This window comes from Martes martes (genome assembly GCF_963455335.1).
Source record: "Martes martes genome assembly, chromosome: 12".
Classification (NCBI taxonomy): Eukaryota; Metazoa; Chordata; class Mammalia; order Carnivora; family Mustelidae; genus Martes; species Martes martes.
The window spans coordinates 27,843,636-27,864,898 of record NC_137900.1 but is presented as its reverse complement, the minus strand read 5'-3'; the positions used below and the strand labels follow the sequence as shown (position 1 = coordinate 27,864,898).

At 39.8% G+C, this 21,263-nt stretch overlaps 1 protein-coding gene across 4 annotated transcripts in view; it reads left to right on the top strand.

Annotated features, from left to right (window-relative positions):
• TUT7 (terminal uridylyl transferase 7) overlaps positions 1–21,263 on the top strand; it is a 61,137-nt gene that overhangs the window by 9,085 nt on the left and 30,789 nt on the right. For all 4 annotated transcript variants that reach the window (XM_080819439.1, XM_080819436.1, XM_080819438.1 and 1 more), the window contains exons 6-14: positions 822–910; positions 2,715–2,766; positions 3,489–3,558; positions 4,343–4,469; positions 6,220–6,339; positions 13,153–13,305; positions 16,125–16,305; positions 17,719–18,809; positions 19,202–19,352. In XM_080819439.1, the coding sequence (XP_080675565.1) occupies positions 822–910; positions 2,715–2,766; positions 3,489–3,558; positions 4,343–4,469; positions 6,220–6,339; positions 13,153–13,305; positions 16,125–16,305; positions 17,719–18,809; positions 19,202–19,352 (2,034 nt within the window). The remainder of the gene's footprint in view (positions 1–821; positions 911–2,714; positions 2,767–3,488; positions 3,559–4,342; positions 4,470–6,219; positions 6,340–13,152; positions 13,306–16,124; positions 16,306–17,718; positions 18,810–19,201; positions 19,353–21,263) is intronic.

Sequence of the window (21,263 nt, the reverse complement as noted above, 5' to 3'; positions counted from 1 at the left end):
TTTCCATTATAAAATTTAATATACTTTGTCATGGAAAACTGTTAAAACTCAAAGAAACCACTTGACTTAACAAACCTAGAAAACCCCACAAAAACCCCTGGTGGAAAGGAGATAATTTTTTGGCACAGTAATGTTTTATAAACATGGGGGGGAAATGCCATAAATAAATATAGGCAGCAAACACACACACACACACCTGTCTTCCTCTGAAGAGTGAATTGCTTGTTGCCTAACATTTTAAGTTATATCAGTAATTTTATAATTATTTTTCAAAAGTTTTCCCTAAGAGAGCATATTGTATTAAGGGTCTTTTTGTTCATAATCATACTGAAAAGTAACTTTATGCTGATTTTTATGAGTATTCTATTGAAACATGATCTTTACAGGAAATTATACCTGTGTGTGTGTTTTCTAAAAGATTAAATGTTTGTACTAACTCTTGAGTATACTATCAGGTTTATAAGTATAAGACAAAGTTAGGCATCGTTTTTGACTTTCAGATTGTAAAAATCCTGGCAAATAATATTTTCTGCACAAAATATAAAATAAGTTAGAATTTTTTAAAGATGTTTTACAATTGGCATAAAAGAGTAGCTGTTAACCTAAACTGCAGACAATACAGCCTTCCCCCTTACATAAAACAAGATGAATACAAGCAAAGAGCCAGCTGTTCCTTTTTGTTTATTTATACCAGATTTGAATACTTACATTCATGCATAGTCTTAATTGATGGTTCCATGTCTTAAATGGCAGTGTTTTGTTATGACTTTCAAGAAATTTCACCTTATATATGACTTACTTTTTTTTTTTTTTTTTTTCAGATTGTTCTCTGAGATTATATGGGTCATCCTGTAGCAGATTGGGTTTCAAAAATTCAGATGTAAATATCGACATTCAGTTTCCAGCCATTGTAAGTACAAAATAAAATGTTGAAATTTTCACAAAGTGGTCTGGAAATTCTTTTTTTTCAAATGTGAGCTATATAAGAGTATATTTAGATACTTGAAGATAATATAAGTGGCAGCTTTCCCCCCTAAAACTTCCAGTTCCATGCTCTTCTGCCAACCTTCAATTTTAGCGCATTTCTTTTAATACTGTACAGATTTCTGTACTTCTTTATAGATCTTTCATGTATACTTCAAATGCTGGTTTTCTAACTATGTGACTCTAATGGGGCTTTTTAGGTTCTGTTAACTTGAGAAGATTAAATTATCTTGGTAAAATCAACTTTCCAGTGTCAGAGAAGAATTTCAGATTTTAAACACTGTGGATGTGGCAACATTTGTGACCTGAAAACTCCATTCGCTCCTAAGTTGCTACTTCTGTACACCTACTTTGTTAAAATAATTAGGCTTTTGAAGACTCACACCTAGCCTGGATTTCTGGTTTAAATGTGATTGAAAAAGATGTGAATCAGAATTTTGAATCTGGAAGGCACTCTAATAGATCATCTCTTCATCCACTGCTGGTTCCCCAGGCCAGTTTGCAGATGGTTTATGCCCATTTACCTGGTTTGCTAGTTAAAAATAATGAAGAGGATTCCTGGGCACCATCCCCACATGTTCTGTCATACAGCTTCTCATTCATTGCCATCCCTGACTGCTATAGCTACATGGTCAGCTGACCAATAGATTTTACTCATCTTTTAACCTTTAGTCAAAATTGGATTAAATTTAAACTTGAATTAAAATTGAATTAAAATTCAATCAAAGTTAGTAATTTACCAGCATAGTAGTTATTTTGGTGTCATCATTCATTTAGCAAATACTCAACTGAGTCCGTGTTGTATGCCAGGCACTGTCCTAGATCCCAGAGAACAAAGCAGTTAGGATTCCTCCCTCGTGGAACTCATGCCTAGTGGAGGAAATAAGTAATTACATATATATGATTAATTAGAATGAGAACTATGTTGGGAAACAAGGTTCTGTGACAGAAAAGAACAGGAGATGTGTAGATCCAGCCATCATGAAGTCCCCTTTGAAGCAATGGCTTTGACTCTAGGCTCTAAACAATGAAAAGGAATAAGGAAGTCAAAGGGTGAGTGTTTCAGGCAGAGAGAGCAGTGTTTGCAAGCACCCTAAATCCCTACAGAGCTTGGCCTAGTCAGGGAGCTGAACGGAAGGTGGAACGGAAGCCATGGTGGAAGGACCGGAAGAAAGAAGCGGCCGGAATATTAGGACGAGGGCCCAACATGCAGGATCTGTGGGCCTCGGTAAAGAGTTTCACTGTGACCTAAGGGCAGTAGGCAGCTATTGAGAGTTTTAAGGAGGGGCAGGACTAGGTCTGATTTATGAGGTTAAGTGGTTGTGGTTCCTACATGGAGCAAGTACTGGAGACAGCAAGGCTGAAGTGGAGACCAGCAAGCAATCTGTTGAAGTAGTCTTACAGTGATCGGCAACATGAACAGTTTCACGTCTTGGAGGTTTGCGGAGAGGCTGCTTATGTCAGGAATTCCTTATGCAGGAGTTGACTGTGCAACAGATCACTTGGCCTCATTTGGCGTTCATCTCTATCTCTGACTGATGTGTACACGTAGCATAATGATTAATTTATTTACTGGGGTAGCAGCGTGCTTTCTAATTTGGAAAGGAGTTTGGATAACTTCCAATGACTGTGTATTATCTCAGTGAAACAACAATACTTATGGATTATTGTATTCATTGATTTGTTTCCTATGTGTGGATTAGTAATGTATTCATTGATTTGTTTCCTAGATGTCTCAGCCAGATGTTCTCTTACTTGTTCAAGAATGTTTAAAGAACAGTGGTAAGGCCAATTCTTCCCACGTTTTGCTCTAAATTTTCTTTCTTTTGTCATAATTTGGATATATCTTATTTGTCAAACGTTGAAAATAGGAAGGAAGTCATGCATCTTTTAATTATTTCTGTGGGTAATATCCAAACAGAAAACTATTCTTTGATTTAAATTAATACCTCACAGATGATAAATAGGTGTGACCCAACCCTGATTAATAAGTCATCAAATATTTGCTCCTGGTTAGGGTTATCAGTGTCCAAAGTAATGTCTGGCTTAGGACTTGATGACTCATTAAACTGTCTCATCCCATGAATTAGTCTTTCCCATCCTTCTTGTTTGGGTTGGATGAAACATTGAAACATTTCTTCTTACTTCAGTCAATATGTATTTTGAGCCCAGATATTTTACAGTAGCTTTTGCAGCAGTTTTGTTTTTGAATGTATCCTATCCACATTTCTAATTACCTTATCCACATAACATTTAAATATTCTGATTCAGTAATGAGTCAGCTCTAATCAAATGTGAGTCTTACAAAATAAGGGTTTTAAATTAACGTGATTACTTGACTGTTGTACATAATATTGTTTCCCTTTTCAAGTCATCTCAGAGCTTTATTTCGTAATCCTCTTTCAGAAGGCCAAACGGATTAAGTCACAACTTGTACTTCATCTAGTTCTGCTTTTAAACAGAGGTTTAATTAACCTACTTAATATTTTTTCTTCTTTCCTCAGACTCTTTTATTGATGTTGATGCAGACTTCCACGCTAGGGTGCCAGTGGTGGTGTGCAGAGAAAAGCAAAGGTCTCCGTTTCTTTAAGCTGTTTACATATTAAATAGAAACTTGCCAGGAGCACATGTACTTTATTATATCTTAATGTCCAATTTCTAGAATAACAAGCTCCTTACGTAGTTAATTTCACAGGCTCACTATTAGCATTCTCTCTATATGTTGGCATTTTATGCAAGAGGAGAAGGTGTTTTATTTTTTAAAAAATAAAATTATTTGAAAGGAAACAGCAGAGGAAGGAAGTATTTTGACCCATTTCATTTCAGTAAAAAACAACTTTATCGAAGGGCTACTTTCTGTAGCCACCTTACTTTGTCATCCTTTTTAGCAGCATTTTTAGCAGTGCTGAATAACAATTAGCGTGACTTCCCCCATGTGTCTGTTCCTCCATCTGGAAGCATTACCATCACCACAGCACATGGGTGGTTTGTAGGCTGTAATGATTCTTCATTAGGCAGATTCCCCCAACTCTTGGGAAAACACTCTTTTACAAAGATGAATTCCTACTCCCATTTGAACCATTTTACCGTATTTTCCTGATTTTTATTTCCCCCAGAAATAGTTTTAATGTATGGAAATACAGAGTTTTAGTTCTGAAAAATAAAGTTCACTCAGAAAATAGCTGCCCTGTCTTTTTCTTAATGCAGTGACACAAATGACCCATAAAGATTTTGTGAGTTTTTTATTTTCATTTTGAAGATATTTATTATCAGTGCAAAGTAGTTATTGTCAGTGTAAATAATACCTGATACCTGTGTAATGCTTTATATCTTTCTTTTTCTTTCTCCCCACCCCCAGTGGTCTTCTTTGTAAAGTGAGTGCAGGAAATGAAAATGCTTGTTTGACAACAAACCATTTAACTGCCCTTGGAAAACTTGAATCGAAGCTGGTTCCTTTGGTGATTGCCTTTCGGCACTGGGCAAAGGTAGGCTTGAGTTCTTTAAATGTGTGAACACTTTCTATGTATGCATAAACAGTCTGCTTTGATTTTTGCCTGGTTAATCTTAAATGTTTGGAAGCATATTTATAGACATGAAGAGAGTAAGCATCTGAGCATTGGAACAGAAATTTTAATGTCTGCAGAAAGGAAAATTTAGTGTGTCTATTTCACTGTAACATATTGCTGAAAAGATCAAAATGACTTATAGTGCTTATTAAAAATCAGATTTGTGGGTCAAATATAGAATATGGCCCAAGAATTTACATTCTAACTAGTTTCCCAATGTGATTCTTAAGCACAGGAAGGTTTGAGTGATACCATTTATAATCATGTATGCAGAAACTCCAAAAAATTGAAGGCATTCTCTGCTCATGCTTACATTTCTATAATGTTTTAAGTGTGATATCTCGATATTTATTAGAGCTTTTAGTATTTCCTTAAAATTGAAGGCCCCATGATTATAAAATTGAGATTCTGTGTAGGTACTTTATAGAGAAAAGCTAGAGCTTTACTGATTAAGATTTGGCAGTAACAGGGACACCTCGGTGGCTCAGTGGTTAAGCGTCTGCCTTTGGCTCAGGTCATGATCCCAGGGTTCTGGGATGGAGCCTGCATAGGAATCCTTGCTCAGTGGGGAACCTGCTTCTCTCTCTGCCTGCCACTCCCCCTGCCTGTGCACTTTAATGCGCTCTCTCTCTCTCTCTTTCTCTCTGACAAATAAATAAAATCTTAAAAAAAAAAAAAAAAGATACAGCAGTAACAATATATAGTGCCTATTGCTCGGTCCAGGATAAGCCAAGGATTGCACCAGTCTTAACCGGGTGAATTGATAATTACAACATGCCATTCTTTGAAAGCTGCTTCCCACTTCGTCACTGAGTAGGCTGTGCTTTTTATTTATTTTTTTTTAAGATTTTTTTTTTATTAATTTGACAGACAGAGAACACAAGTAGGCAGAGAGGCAGGCAGAGAGAGAGGAGGAAGCAGGCTCCCTGCTGAGCAGAGAGCCCGATGCGGGGCTCGATCCCTGGATGCTGAGATATGACCTGAGCCGAAGGCAGAGGCTTTAACCCACTGAGCCACCCAGGCGCCCCTAGGCTGTGCTTTTTAAATGGTTAATCCTGTTGGTGCTAATGAGTTTGCCCACATTCTCTCCCCAGTCACCTTTCTGAGCAAAGCATGTTTTTTGTTTTGTTTTTTTTTTAAAGATTTTATTTATTTATTTGACAGACAGAGATCACAAGTAGGCAGAGAGGCAGGCAGAGAGAGAGAGGGAGAAGCAGGCTTCCCGCTGAGCAGAGAGCCCAATGTGGGGCTCGATCCCAGGACCCCGGGATCATGACTTGAGCTGAAGGCAGAGGCTTTAACCCACTGAGCCACCCAGGCGCCCCAAAGCATGTATTTTTAAGGCAATAGGTTCAGATGAGGGGACCATTAAACTGAGCAGAGCCAGTTGGCTTGCACTTAGGATTGAACCATCATTTTGATTTCACTAACAAGTGTGTTAACCAAGTCGAGTGGATTTGCCGTGGGTGTCAAAAAAAAAAACAAAAAAAAAAACATTAGATTAAAAATTTGAAATGGAAGTTGCCCCTCAACATCACAACATGTGGTTGCTCCAAAAGTTTCAGGAAGTTTTATTTTTTGTCACTGTGGTGTTTTGGGTTTTAGACCAAATTATATAAATCATAGACTGGTACAAAAGAATGCTTATCCTTTTTTCTCTTATTTGTAGCTTTGCAGTATAGATCGCCCTGAAGAAGGAGGCTTGCCACCTTATGTGTTTGCCCTGATGGCCATTTTCTTTCTTCAACAGAGGAAAGAACCTCTTCTGCCTGTTTATCTAGGATCATGGGTATAAAACTTTTTTTGCTTATATATCTGATACTGATTTTATTACAGGGCCAGAATTGCTTACACGTAATTTCAAAATGTAAACTTAACCAGAACGAACATGAATTTATTTATCTTGCTAGTATGAATATTCATACCTCTCACTGCTGAAATCTTAGTGTATTTGACTATAAGATGCTGGTGTTTTAATTTGCGAAACACGTAGGGTCCTGAGGATTTTAAACAAGACATTGTGAACCCGAATTAAATTTATCCTTTGGTACATACTTCCTTTGGGTATAACTAGGTACTTAAATTTACAAGTCACCTCCAGACAAACTGTACGAAGCATTCGATTGCTGTAATTTACTTTCTGTTCTAGTCTAAATAGCTCTCTGCATTCCCCATTCTCTGGGAAACGAAAGAAAAAAGAAGTATGGAGACAGCAAGATGCAAATGTTGTCGTCACTTCTTGAATAGTATTTTCTTGTTCAAGATGAGTTAGAATTCAGTAATGTGACCACTCTTTTTCTACATAAGTTAAAGTTGATTTATTCAAATAGGATCGAAGAAGTCTCCATCTCAAAGTCAAAATAATATTCTTCTCATCCTTTTGGAAACTTTTCTTTTAAATCCTAGGTGTTTATCTTGATAAAATCTTATATGTATACCTACTATATAAAAAGTCTAACTTGGTAAAAAGCTTATTTTGGCACATATGGTACTGTGACCACCTTTCTTCTTAAAGTACACAGGATTCTCATCATTTAAGGAGGATTTGTTCTGCAGCAGTAGCTTAACTATGAATACATATGAAAAATATATGATTATAGGGAAAAGCTTTTTCTTTTTACTTATATAGTGAGTATTGAGCAAGGACCTTTATCTGCTGGGTCCTAGGCACAAAGACCAAAGCAGAATGAGCCCCTCGTAAACTCTGTCATGGAGGAGGGATCACAGACCACTGTGTGTCCCACTGGCCTGAAGGGTACTTTCTTTGTGCTTGTGGTACTGAAATGAAAGAATGCAGAGGACCAGTGGGTGTCTGCCAGATAGCTGTCCTGGTGGAAAGAAGAGAGAGCAGTCAACCCTTAGCTGATGAGTAACTATTTCCATCAGACCCAAAAGGGCCTGTGAAGGTCTTTAAGGTTTTTCTTTCACTTTAACCCATAGAGACAGGAGTTTAGAATGGAACCAAACTAGTTAGATTCCTGTGCCTGAGAGGGCCTTTAGAACACATCGTATGCATTCCCATGCTTACTATTGTCTTAGTGAGATCTACTTTTTCTGGTGTCCTGGTCACCTCTCAGTAGTCATCTGTCACTGATGTGAGGATGCAGGGAAAGGGATGTTTCTGTTCTGGTGATGTGATTCTCCTCAGGATTTGTTTAAGAATACAGTAGTATGAGTACCTTGTTCAGTGGCTGGTGTATTCTAGGCAGTGGTACTGGTCATCCTCTAAAGTGACATTGAGTTTGCTTTTGATTATACCATTTGTTTATTTAAGATTTAATCACAGAAACAGGTATGTGGTGGCCAAAAATGGATTGAATTCTGTGATCAAATAAGGCACACTCTACTGCCTGAACTGAAATGATCTACAGTTTTCAGTATTTTAAACTCATCAGGCATCAATGCTAAAGTCTTAACCAATACTAGAAGCTTCTGCTAGGGTCAGAAATATAAAGCAAGTACGGGAAAAGAAATTAAATTCAGCTCCTTATTGGTGCCAGAAATTTTACATTGTTATTCCTGTACAAAATGCTTTGAAGATTTCAGTTATGTTTGTAAAAGTTGCTAAACTGTTGATTCCTTAAAATCTTTAAAGCACTGTGTAGGTTTGTCATTTTACTTGGCCCCAAAGGGAATATACAGATAACTAAGATGAAATTCCCAGTTAGGAAGTTCAGGATATCATGCCTCTGTGCCTCATCTATCTCTTCAGAGATTGTTGAACCATTCACTCCCAACCTACACCGACCTCTTCCGTGTCGGAGGCTGTCCTCGCAGACCTTTTACTCCCATGTATCGTTATTAGACTTTGATTTGACTAGGATTAATCATAGTGAGTTGTGACTGATGAGCAGGTTTAACCCTGTCTTCTCAGTGTCTTTTATCCCCAACAACTCGTCTTCTAGAATTTGTTCTTTGGAATCTACCTAAATATGTATAGATTTAGCTTTTAGCAGTTATTTACCCATGAAAGATGGCAGGTAATATAATAGAAAAAAGAGTAGTCTAAAGTTTGCTAGCCCTACAGTTCCTCCAGATCTTGTCACTTACACATGTCCTTAGGACCTTCAGCAAGTTATTTATTTTCTTGGAGCCTCGGAGTCCTCACCTGAGAAATTCTGAAATGAGATCATGAATGTAAAGCTCCTGAACCAAGGCAGGAGAACAAAGAACATTTGTTCTTTTCCCCTTCAACAGAAAGTCAAATTCTACTTATGATGGGGGGCACAACCTCCTGACCAAATGATCCTTGTATAAATAACAGCTATAAATTCTCAGCAAAACACAAAAAACAACATGAAGTCTCTAGAGACTGAACAAGCACAAGCAGACTTTGGACAGAGTCAAACTTTGGAGCAAGTGGCCAACACATAGTGAGTTTCTGTTCTTCTTTTGTGGCTTTACCCTGAAGGCACGCACTCTGACAGCAAAACCAGCCCTCTCTCTGGCCAGAGGAACTAGGGCCACCAGATAGAGGGGGAAAACATGGAGGGAAAGATCCTGAAAATGGAACCCTTAATTCTCTGTGTAAATTCAGCATGTCTCTGACCAACTCCTGAACCAGTCTAGTCTGTCCTGTAAGGAGCTTGGAAGTCATCACTCTGTCTTCACAAAAAGAAAAACAAAACAAAACTGAATAAACTGAAAATCAACAACTCTTAGATCTATCAGAGATTTTAGGTCAAGGAAAGCCAATGCCCCTAGAACTGGAGAGACAGGCAAATACAGCAAATTATAACTTGTTAGAGCAGAAGCCCAGGAGCAGAGCCAATACCAGGGTAAGAGGGCTTAGACTGTGGTTCCGGAGGCTCAGTCTGCACAAGCCTGAGAGTGAAAAATAGCAGGGCCCCCGTCTTCGGGAACCTCCCAGTGATTTCATAGGTTCTACTCCAAGAACCCCCACCAGGTTCTCAGGGTGGAGATCCAAGAAAAATCCCGTTGTGCTTTTGGCAGGATGAGAAAAGAAGTCACCATTTGAAGTATGCCCAGAGCACACTATTCTCCTAAACAAAAGCCTGCCTTCAAGTGAAACTTTTTTTTACCAGGGCCTAACCGGCCTAGGGAAAAGAAAAATACCCAATTCCAGCCCCTTTCCTGAGCCTTCTTGTCTTACTTCAGGTGGGGAGGATTGAAAAGCACTTTGTCAAGTCCAGGACCACAGGCTCAGCTAAAAGACTGACACCTGATCATAGGACTATAGAATGCTTCCCCTCCCCCAGACCTTACCACATTGTTAGGGCTCCTGCATAAAATGGGATTATAATGGAAAGACCTCAATTCAGAAGAAATCTCTTGGGAAACCCAAAAACAACAGGGAAGACAAAAACAAGGACACCAGAGAAACTTTTTAGCCTCTTGACATCTACAGCTACAACAATCAGTAAACATAGCCTAACTCCTAGCAAAATTAAACTTCACACTAAAGGCCTTTCTACCTCAGTTCCTTAAAAAAAAATGAACTGAGATCAGAATTGCTGTCCACCAGAGAAGAGACAGTCTGCAGTTGGTGTAGCCAAGTTAATTACCTATAGAAGTAGCCACATGTTCTGGAGCAACATAAAGAATCCAGAATTTTCACAATACAGTATAGTATTATGGTATCCAGAATGCAGTCTAAAATTACTCAATATACAAAGAGCAAGGAAAATGGGACCTGGGGGGAGCCTGAGGCAGGGCTCACATCTCACAACCCTGAGATATGACCTGAGCTGAAATCAAGAGTGGGATGCTCAACTGACTGAGCCCTCCAGGTGTTGCAACCCACAATAAGTTCTTGAAGAAAGGAAATAATAAATAAAGATACGGACAAAATCAATAAAGAGAAAATAGAGTAACAGTAGAGAAAACAAGGCCAGCTGTTCAATCAGTAATACTGATAAGCCCCCCATAGATTCATGAGAAAGGAAGAGAGAACACAGTATCAGGAATGAAGGGGGGTTCTCTCTCTAGATCTTACAGACATAAATGGATAAAAGAATATTATAAACAATTTTTTTAAAGATTTTATTTACTTATTTGACAGATAAGAGATCACAAGTAGGCAGAGAAGCAGGCAGAGAGAGGGAAGGGGAACCAGGCTCCCCGCTGAGTGGAGAGCCCGAAGCGGGGCTCGATCCCAGGACCCTAAAACCATGACCTGAGCTGAAGGCAGAGGCCCAACCCACTGAGCCACCCAGGTGCCCCTATAAACAATTTTATACTAAAAAATTAGAAGACTTAGATCAAGGAGACCTGTCCTTATAAGACTCACAAAAAGAGCATTCAAGAAAAAAATAACCTGAGTAGCCCTTTATTCACTGAAGAAAATGAATTTGTAATTAAAGACCTTCCCATGAAGAAAACTCCAGGCCCAAATGGCTTTACTTGTGAATTCTGCCAAACGTTTAAGGAAGAAATAATATCAACTACATAAGCTCTTTCAGAAGATAGGAGAAAGAGGCCAGTATTACCCTGATATCAAAACCAGACACACAAAAGAAAGCTATTATATACCAGTATCCCTCATGAGCATAGACACTGAAACCCTGAGCAAAATATTAACAAATCAACTCAGAAATACACAAAAATAATAAAGGAGAAAAAGCCATGTGATCCTCAAGAGATGCAGGAAAAAAAAAAACACAATAAAATTCAACATTCATTTATGATTAAAAGAAAACAAAAACAAAACCTCTCTACAAATTGGGAACAGAAGGGAACTTTCTCAGCCTGAAATGGGCATTTATGAAAAACACCTGTCAGTAACATCCTACCTAATATTGTAATCCGGATATTTTACCTGTACCACTGTGAACAAAAAAGGATGTGTCCTTCCCCATCTCACCACCCCCCCACACACTATTTCTATCTAAATATTTAAAGGAAGTTCTCATCATTACAATAAGGAAAGAAAATAAAATAAAAAACCTGAAAGGAAGAAGCAGAAGTTTCTCTATTTCGGGTAACGTGATGGTTTACATGGAAAATCCTCAGAAAATTACAAAACCACCTCTAGAGCTTACTAGTAAATTTAGCATGAACATAGAATACAAAGATGATATACAAAAAAAACAATTGTACTTGTCTATATTAGCAACATTTAAAAAGGTTTTGAAAAATTCCATTAACAATGCTTCTTGAAAATACACCAATGAAGAATAAATTTAACAAAAGATCCATAAGACTTCCAACTTGAAAACTAGAATATTACTGTGAAAATTAAATAAGAACATACATAAATGTAGAGACATACCAAGTCTGTGGATTGGAAGCATTGATACTGTTTTCAACAAAAGTGCCTATGCATTTCATTGGGGGAAAGTCTTTTCAGCAGTTGATCATGGAAAAACTAGATAATAAGGAAAAAAATATATAAACATTAATGCTTTGCCTCCCAAATTACCCCAAAATTAACTCAAAATAGATCAAAGATTTAAAGGTGGAAGTTAAAATTATCAAATTCCCTGGGCACCTAGGTGGCTCAGTCGGTTAAGCCTCTGCCTTCAGCTCAGGTCCTGATCCCAGGCTCCTGGGACAGAGCCCCTTATCAGGATCCCTGGTCGGTGGAGAGTCTAATGCTCCTCCATCTGCTTCTCCCTCAACTCATGCTCTTGCTCGCTTGCTCTGAAATAATCAAATACCTAGAAGAAAACAGGAAAAAAAATCTTTGCAGCCTGAGGGTGGGCAAGGATTTCTTAGCTAGAGCCCTAAAAGCACGGCCCCCCAGGGAGCGTGGCTCTGTGGTTGTTACGGGAGGAGCCTTCAAAGCAGAGGGAGTAGCACTGTGATCAGGGGGGTGTATGGGAAGATGGGACTGAGCAGTGGCAAAGGGACAGATTACCTACGTTCTTTCTAAGCCCTGCAAAGGACTGAATTTTATCCTGAGTTTGAAGGAAACCACTGTGAACAGGAGAAATGACAGGACGGCTTATGTTTTGGGATTACTCTGTGTACTAAACCAAAAAAGTAGTCCCACTTGTTGTAGAAATACATTTGAGAAACAGGGTACCACATTCGCACCATGACTCATGTACCTTAACCAGTTTAAAGCCTGTGATCAATCCCAACGCACAGTAAAAAAAAAAAAAAAAAAACCTGTTCAACTTTGTTCCACATTTCTTAGACCTTTTGGGCCCAGATTGTGTTCTTTAGCAATTGACATCTCAGGAACATCAGTAGAAATAGTTTCTTACATTGAGCATTCACTGTGTGCCCTATGCTGTGTTGGTGGATTTTGTCCATTATTTCATGTCACAAGTATCACGGAGGAAGTTCTAGTGTAGCCTGTTTTTACAGAAACCTGAGACCTCACAGTTCCTCCAGGGAGCCAAGGTTGGGACCTGTGCAGTTTGACTCCAGAACCTGTGGCCTTGAGCCCAGGCTGTGTAATCTTCTCATAGACTGTTTACTAAAGAAATATTTCACAAAATCACCATTTCTTCTGCAAGTGAAAACTAAGTTTTTTACTTCAAAGAATGTTTTTAAATGAACAGATGTCTCAGTTCATAAACTGACAACCTTTTCTATTTTCAGGTATGTTTTCATTTCTTCCAAATAAATACACTGTGGTTGATATAAAATCCTTTCTATCTCGTTGTAATAGGATATGTCTAATTTTTCCTAGATTGAAGGATTCTCATTAAACAAACTAGGGAACTTCAACCTTAAAGATGTTCAAAACGACACCGTGTTCTGGGAATACACTGAGAGTGCCGCCGGCGATGCAGACACAGCAAAAGAAGGGGCCCCAAAAGAAATGCCTGTTAAAAGGGGACAGGTCTGTTCTCTCTCATTTTATAATTTTGCCATTTATATTTGATTTCACTGTTAATTGTGGAGTCTGTGAGTTATCAGTCCTCCTCTCATCTGTCAGCTATCTTAACTCTTCCGTAGATGTTTTCATTTCCTAGTCTGTTCAGTCCTTGCAATAGACAAGTAATGAGAAAAGGTAAAGTTCAGATCAATGAATCCACAGTGAAGAAGTACTCGGTATAATGCATTTCAGTGTCCTCATCCGTACCATTAGGGGTAGGCAGGGAAATTTATGCACGAGGAAAGAATTGCTGTTGAAATTTAAACAGAAATCTGAGCAATGTCGTTATACTAGAAATAAGAATAGAAATCTGCCCCAAATTGGTACATGGGCCCTGACCCCACGACCTTCCCCGTAACTCTCTGGTTTGCAGTGGCAGCAATACCCACAAAGGACTTCTGAGACCAGGATCCTACTCCTTGCTGTACTCAAACAAGTCCTGTCCCTCCTCTGGTCCGTGCCTAAATTGGGGAAGTGGCGGCAAGTCATAGATTCTCCAGTTGTGTTTTCTTGAATCCTTGAGCGCTGGAGAGAGAAGAGAGGTGGTGCCACTCAACCCGTTGCCACCAGAACACCACCACTTTTTTCTGTTTTCTTCTTGGGGTTCCAGTAGTGGCGAAGAGTACAGGCTGTGGAGCCAGAATCTTTGAATTCATATCCCAGCTGTCCCACTTCCTGGCTGTGTGTCCTTGGGCAAGTGACTTAATCTTCCTGGGCCCCAGTTTCCTCATCTAAAAATGGAGATGATACTGGTACCCTCTGATAGAGTCATTGACTTCTAGAATGCTTAACTCAGTGCCAAGCAAGTGGTAAGCAAGCAGTAAATGTTACTTGTCGTTTTGGGGGGATTTTTGTTTTTGTCTTTTGAGAAAGAAAGCGTTTCCTACTTTAAAAGAAGAAAAACAATAACGAGAAACAGCTTAACTACCACTAGTATAGATAAGTCCACGTTTTTGTAAGTTCCATGTGGTGGTATTATCAAGTCATCTTGGTGAAATGCTTATGAGCCCTTAGCGATGCTGAATAAGGGTTATGGATAAAGAGGTGAAATTTAATGAGGCTTTCAATTTCTGGGGGTTTTCTTTGTGTCCTCAACTACAGTGTTTGGGACCTAGATAACTTCGGATTTCAGGCAGTTCTGCTTTGTAAATCTACCTAATGGCTTTATCATACTTGACAAGAATATTTTTGGCCAGGATTTAGTGGTTAATAAAATACTGTACCACTTGTTTTGAAGCTCAGTATAATAAAGTGTGATGGGCAACAGATTTGTATCCCTAAGAAGGAAAAGCTGTTGCTGTAAGCCCAAGCAAATACTTGATGTTTACATTTTCGTGTTATTTGGAGAGATTAGTCCTGCTACCGCTTCAGAAATGAAGACCTAGGCAGGGTCAAGAGTGATCGCGTTGTGCGGTGAGAGAGCACTGTACCAGGATAGAGACCCGTTGTTCTCGTTCTGCTGCTGACAAGCAGCGGGACCTTTGACAAGTCACATCAACTCTTCGGGCTTTAGTTTTCTCTTGTAACTTAATGGGAGTTGAACTGGATTACCTTGCAAGAGCCATCTTACAGTTGTGACATTATGTTTCATGATAAATGGATTTCTTGTACTTAAAATTGACTATAAGTGAAAGAATACAGAGAGCAACCAAATCTGCCAGATGCTTTCCCTTGTTTCTCATTTAATCCTCATAACTATCCTGTGTTATAGGTGGTACCGTCCCTACTCTGCCGATAATGATAGCGACCATTTTTTGAACATGTGTGCCAGGCACTGTGCTAAGCTCTTTACAGACATTCTCTCACTCAGTCCTCCCAACAACCCTCTGAGGTGGGTACTGTAATCCCCATTGTTCAGATGAGGAAACTGAGACTTAGACAGCATAGAGCTTGGCCAGGATCATACGTGGCTAGTACATGGCAGAGTTGGATTTCAAGCCTCAAGTGTCCCATTGCAAAGCCAGTTCCATTAGCCACTATGCTGTCATGCTGACTGAGAGTGAAGAGGCTAAGGCCAAGAGCAGTTAAGAGCTATGAAGTGGCAGAGTCAGTATTTGGACTCTTTTGTTTCTATTCTAGGTCCTACGTACCTTCCAGTATATTCCGTCACTGTATGTTCCAGTTTGAGAGTCAGTGAATGTAAAACTGGCATCAATTTTTGGTATCAAGAGTTACTTGACTTTGGAGCACCTGGCTGGCTCAGTTGTAACAGCATGAGACTCTCGATCTCGGGGTCATGAGTTCAAGCCCCATGTTGGGCATAGAGATTACTTAAATAAATAAACCTCTAAAAAAAAAAAAATCAGTTGTCCCTGGCAGATTCAGTGAGCTTATGTAACTTCTCAGAGCAAATGAAAGGAGTGTTTTGCCTTTTGCTCTCCGCCTATAGAAGCCGCCCATTTTTGAGTGTGTGAGTGTAGAGGTGCCCTCCAGCGGCAGTTCCAGGGAGGGCTCTGTGCTGAGTAGCAATCCGGGCACGTTTCTCTCCACCTATCATTAAGGCTTCAAAATAAGGAGTGCCCCCCTGGTTGCCTAAAATTGCCCGTCTGCTCCTATGATGATGGTTAGATTTTAACATGCTCTCATCCCAGGAGTGCAGGGTAGAAATGCCATTTTCCCACAAACAGAATATAACCTAGATGTGATTTACCTAGATGGATTGTCAAATTCCTATCTTTGCTAAGGTTTTCCAGGTTTTTTGTAATTTGCTTGAATGATCTCTAGTTTTTCAGATTGTGCTGACACCTGAACTCACCTGTGTGTTTTCTCTTTGCTGTTAATAGGTATCATTAACATTTGATTTCAAGCATGTGCCGTCAGTACCAGTTGGGCAGCTCTGGGTGGAAATGCTTCGATTCTATGCTTTAGAATTCAATCTGGCTGACTTAGTGATCAGTATTCGTGTTAAAGAATTTGTATCTCGGGACTCAAAGGATTGGCCCAAAAAGCGCATTGCCATTGAAGGTATCTCAGAACGTTTATTTTTAATTCCTTGTCTTTTTAAGGTACCAGTCTAACCGCATGCTTTTTACTTCATTCTCCTTTCAGCCTCCACGTGTAATGTAGGCCTGATCCCAAAAGTGAAATAGTTAGAATCTTGCATGTGTTACTGTGGTCATTCCAAGGGATCAAACTGTTTGTTCATCCTGGGTTTTTTAAACACTGCAGTAAAATGTCTTAGTTAAAAAACAGCTAAAACAGTGGCTGGCCGAGTCCTTGCTTTCTTTGTAAATTGCTTAACAACTTAACCGCTCCCTCCCCGCCGCCCACCCTGATGTGTGAATCCCCCTTTCCTCTTTACTGTTCTCATTGTTGGATTTTTTTAGATTCAGTCCTTTCCTGGATTGTTGTGTTCATTTAGTTTTATGAAGGTGAGAAAATACTTTTTCTCATGAAAAATAATTGTTCATTGGATTCCTTTTCATTGAGAGAGGGGCTTGTTATTTTTAGAATATCTACAGTAGCATTTGGAACTGATTCATGAAAACATTTTTTCTAGCAAAGGCTCATTTAACTAAAACCATTGTATGAAAGACTCGCTGGTGTGCCCTGTAGACTACATTAAATGGACTAGCTCTTCTCAGCTTTGCAGAGTCAGGAGGTTGAAACCCCTCTAGAAATCTTAATTCTCCTCCTTCAGACAACTTAAAGAACCTCCTAAATGGAATTCTCATATTTTTGCTTGATTTTTTTCAAGCTTTATATTGCATAAGAGGGTTTTTGGGTTTTTGGTTTTTGGTTTTTTTTTTTTTTTTTGCATTTTGCATTTTGCATAAATTCTGTGTGCAGTCATGGGGATCTCACATTTTTAAACCCTCCCCTGCAGTTTCTCTGGCTCAGCTCTTCTGGCCAATTGCCTAACCTGCTGGAGTTCTAGGGGAGGAGAAAAGATTGAGAGAAGTGGTGTCTCCTCCTGGTGCCTCCCTCTCGCCCCTGAATTCAGTCCAGCCAGTTCAGTGATGGGGCTTCCCAGGGCGGAAGAGTGGAGGTAAGCTCTACACACCACAGGGCCTGGCTGAGTGGGGAGGCAGAGCACTCAGCAGAGCCTGGCGGGAAGCCCTCACTTCCCCAAGGCACAAGAGCCACACAGATGACACCTTTTTTACCTCCACAGTCACAGAACAAAATAGGGAAGGGGTATTGGTTCGGAACAGAACGGGTACTCTTCGTAGAACAGACGTTTAAGGAAACATTTCTTTTTGTTCTTAAACTACCTCTTTCTTATTCCCCATCCCCAATTTTTAAAAAAGCATACAAGATTCATGCTAAACTTTAGTATCATTTGTTGTCTGTTTTTATCTATAGCAGGCTCATTTTTAAAACACGAGATAGAAATGTATGAAGTGGTGGATTTTTCTTTCTTTTTTTTCGTTACAGATCCCTACTCTGTTAAAAGAAATGTGGCAAGGACTCTAAATAATCAACCAGTGTTTGAATATATACTTCATTGTTTAAGGACAACGTATAAGTATTTTGCCCTTCCACACAAAATTACAAAATCCAGCCTTCCAAAGCCTCTGAGTACTGTCACATGTCTTTCCGAACATTCTAAAGAAGTAGCGGAGCATGACCCAGGTACACGAGCAAAAGAGGATAAACTAAAAAACTCAGTTTTGGCTCAAGAGCCAGGTGCTGCCATTTCAACTACAGACACCTGCATGGTACAGCCACTGACTCTTATTAAAGAGACTGCTGAAAGCTTTGGAAGCCCCCCATCGAAGGAGCTGGGAAATGGGCGTGTCAGTGTCCGCCTGGAAAACCCAGACCGTATCAAGGCAGGGGCCAGTTGTGATGAGCATGGGGATATTAAAGGACACCATCAAGAAACAGGAAGTGAAACTGGGAGAGAGGGCAAGCATCCTTTGACTGCCGATAATCAAGGTTTAAGGAGTAGCAGACGTGGAGAGTTTGTCTTCTGTGGCAGCACGCAAAATAGTGAGACAGAGAGCACTTTGCATTTAGAAGGCTTCCAAAATCCCGCAGCCAAAGAGTGTGATGGATTCACTACTTCGGAAGACAAGGCTGATGTTGATGAAGAAGGCATAGAAGGTACTGATGATCTCGAAGATGCTCTAAGCCACTTCACCCCCTCAAGACAGGGCCATACATCAGGAATCATTCATTCCGATGAAGAGGAGGAGGAAGAAGAGGAAGAGGATGACGATGAAGAGCCCAGGCTGTCCATTACCCAAAGGGAAGATGAGGATGACTTGGCTAATGAAGATGAGTTAGAAAATACATACACGGGATCAGGGGACGAGGATGCCCTGTCTGAGGAGGAGGATGAAATAGGGGAGTCTGCTAAGTGTAAAGACTTGAAAGAAGGTGGAAAACCTGCGGCTGGGGCTCTACTAACGGAATTTAATAAGATCTGTCTTAAAGAAGAAAATACATGTGAGGAAGGCTCAACTGTGGATCAGTCTGATTTCTTCTATGAATTTAGTAAACTCACCTTCACCAAAGGCAAGGTAATCAGTGCCACTCAGTGCCACTTAGTGCCACAGAACTAAGAGACATTAAACAGTTTTAATGCATGTAATTTTAATTTTCATGTACTAGAACAGAGCTTTCCCATGTCTCGTGGTAGTGAGGAGTTGGTGTAGTCCAATACAACCACTTGATCGCCTTCCCTCCTTAGACCCGTGCGAATTTGCATTGGAGAAAGGGAATGCTCTTGGTAGTGGAAATTACTACCTTTTTCTCCTGAGTATCCCATAAGATGTCCCCGTTTGGCTGCACATTATTTTTATTCCTTTGGCAAGTGAGAGTGGACTGTGGACTTCTCAAAAAATGATTCAGGGCCCCTTTATTTGGCAGAGTTGTATCTTACGTCTTGTTTTGCTTTGCCACCTTCCTGCAGTCTCCTATGGTCGTGTGCAGCTTATGCAAACGAGAAGGTCATCTCAAGAAGGACTGTCCTGAAGACTTCAAAAGAATTCAGCTGGAACCTTTGCCACCACTGACACCCAAATTTTCAAATATCTTAGATCAAGTTTGCATCCAATGTTATAGTAAGTTATTAATATTTCTTTTCATTTGTCAAAATATTGCATTGACATTGGCTCAAGAGTCCGCAGAATCACTGACCTGTTAGCTCCGTCATCGAGACCGGGTCTGTTCCATTCTCCACTGTGTCCACGGAGCTCTCTGTAACGCCTGTGCCAGTTGAGACTCACAGTAAACAATTGTTGAAGGAAAGACAGGGAGGGAGGGAGGATCTTTTAATTCTAACTGTTGGGATACTAGCATTCCCAGCTGGTTTTCCTTGAACTGTTTTCCTAAGTGCAGTTAATAGTATCTCTTAGCAAGGAGTACTGCACAGGTTAAGTAGGGAAGGAGTGTGCTTGCTCCTCCCCATGGGGGAGAGTTGTCGGGCAAATTAGCGTAATAATGGCCTCTGAGAAATGTTTCGGTGAAGAACTTAGTTAACTCTTCATCCCAGCATTTCCAAAATCTGAGCATAAAATACTTTACTTAACACTTATTAATGGCCCCCTAACAGCCCTTTGAGGAATACCAATTTGGGGAAGCAGAGGGTTAGAGTTAAAGGAAAAACACTGAAAGGAGAAGCAGGCCGCTCTTCAGATGAACTTGATGCATCACTGTGCTATACCTCCTGAGGAAGCTGTGCTGGAAGGCACTTAGTTATTACCCAGTGACTAAGTCATTTTTTTTTTTAAAGATTTTATTTATTTATTTGTCAGAGAGAAAGAGAGCGCGAGCGAGCATAGGCAGACAGAGTGGCAGAGGGAGAAGCAGGCTCCCTGCGGGGCAAGGAGCCCGATGTGGGGCTCGATCCCAGAACTCTGGGATCATGACCTGAGCCGAAGGCAGCTGCTTAACCAACTGAGCCACCCAGGTGTCCCGACTAAGTCATTTTTAAACCTTTTTGGAGTTTGTAAGCTATAAAAGGACACTAGAGTCCCCTTAGAAAACTGTGTGTATATATATATATATATATACGCGCATGCTCACAAACTTCTGTGCCCTGAGGGCCACCTTTATAGAACGCTGGGTTTCTGAAACCTCATAGCAGAACCACTGTTCAGATTCCTGGGAACAGATTCACTCATTCTTTCTTTCAATTATTTTTTATTTTGGGGGGGTATAATACATTATTATACATTATTATACATACAATACATACAATAATACATTATTATACATACATAATTAATTTTTTAATTTTTTCCTTTTAATTTTAAAAAGTCAGTTAACATATAATGTATTATTAGTTTCAGAGGTGGAAATCAGTGATTAACAGTTGCATATGTACTCAGTATTCGTTACATCATGTGCCCTCCTTAATGTCCATCACCCAGTTACCCCATCCCTCCCACACCTTTCCCCTCTGGCAAGCCTCAGTTTGTTTCCTATGATTTAGAGTCTCTTATGGTTTGTCTCCCTCTCTGATTTTGTCTTTGTAGGATTTTTTTCCTTCCTTCCCCTCTGATCCTGTTTTGTTTCTTAAATTCCACATATGAGTGAGATCATATGATAATTATCTTTCTCTGATTGACTTACTTCACTTAGCGTACTAGCCTCTAGTTCCATCCACATTATTGCACGTGGCAAAATTTCATTTTTTGAAAGCTGCATAGTATTCCATCATATATATATATATATATATATATATATATATATATACATACATATACACACACACACACCACAGCTTCTTGATCCATTCATCTGTTGATGGACATCTGGGTTCTTTCCATAGTTTGGCTATTGTGGACATTGCTGCTATAAACATTCAGGTGCACCTGCCCTTTTGGATCACTACATTTGTATCTTTGGGGTAAATACCCAGTAGTGCGATTGCTGGGTCATAGGGTAGCTCTATTTTCAGTGTTTTGAGGACCCTCCGTACTGTTTTCCAGAGTGGCTGCACCAGCTTGCGTTCCCACCAACAGTGTAAA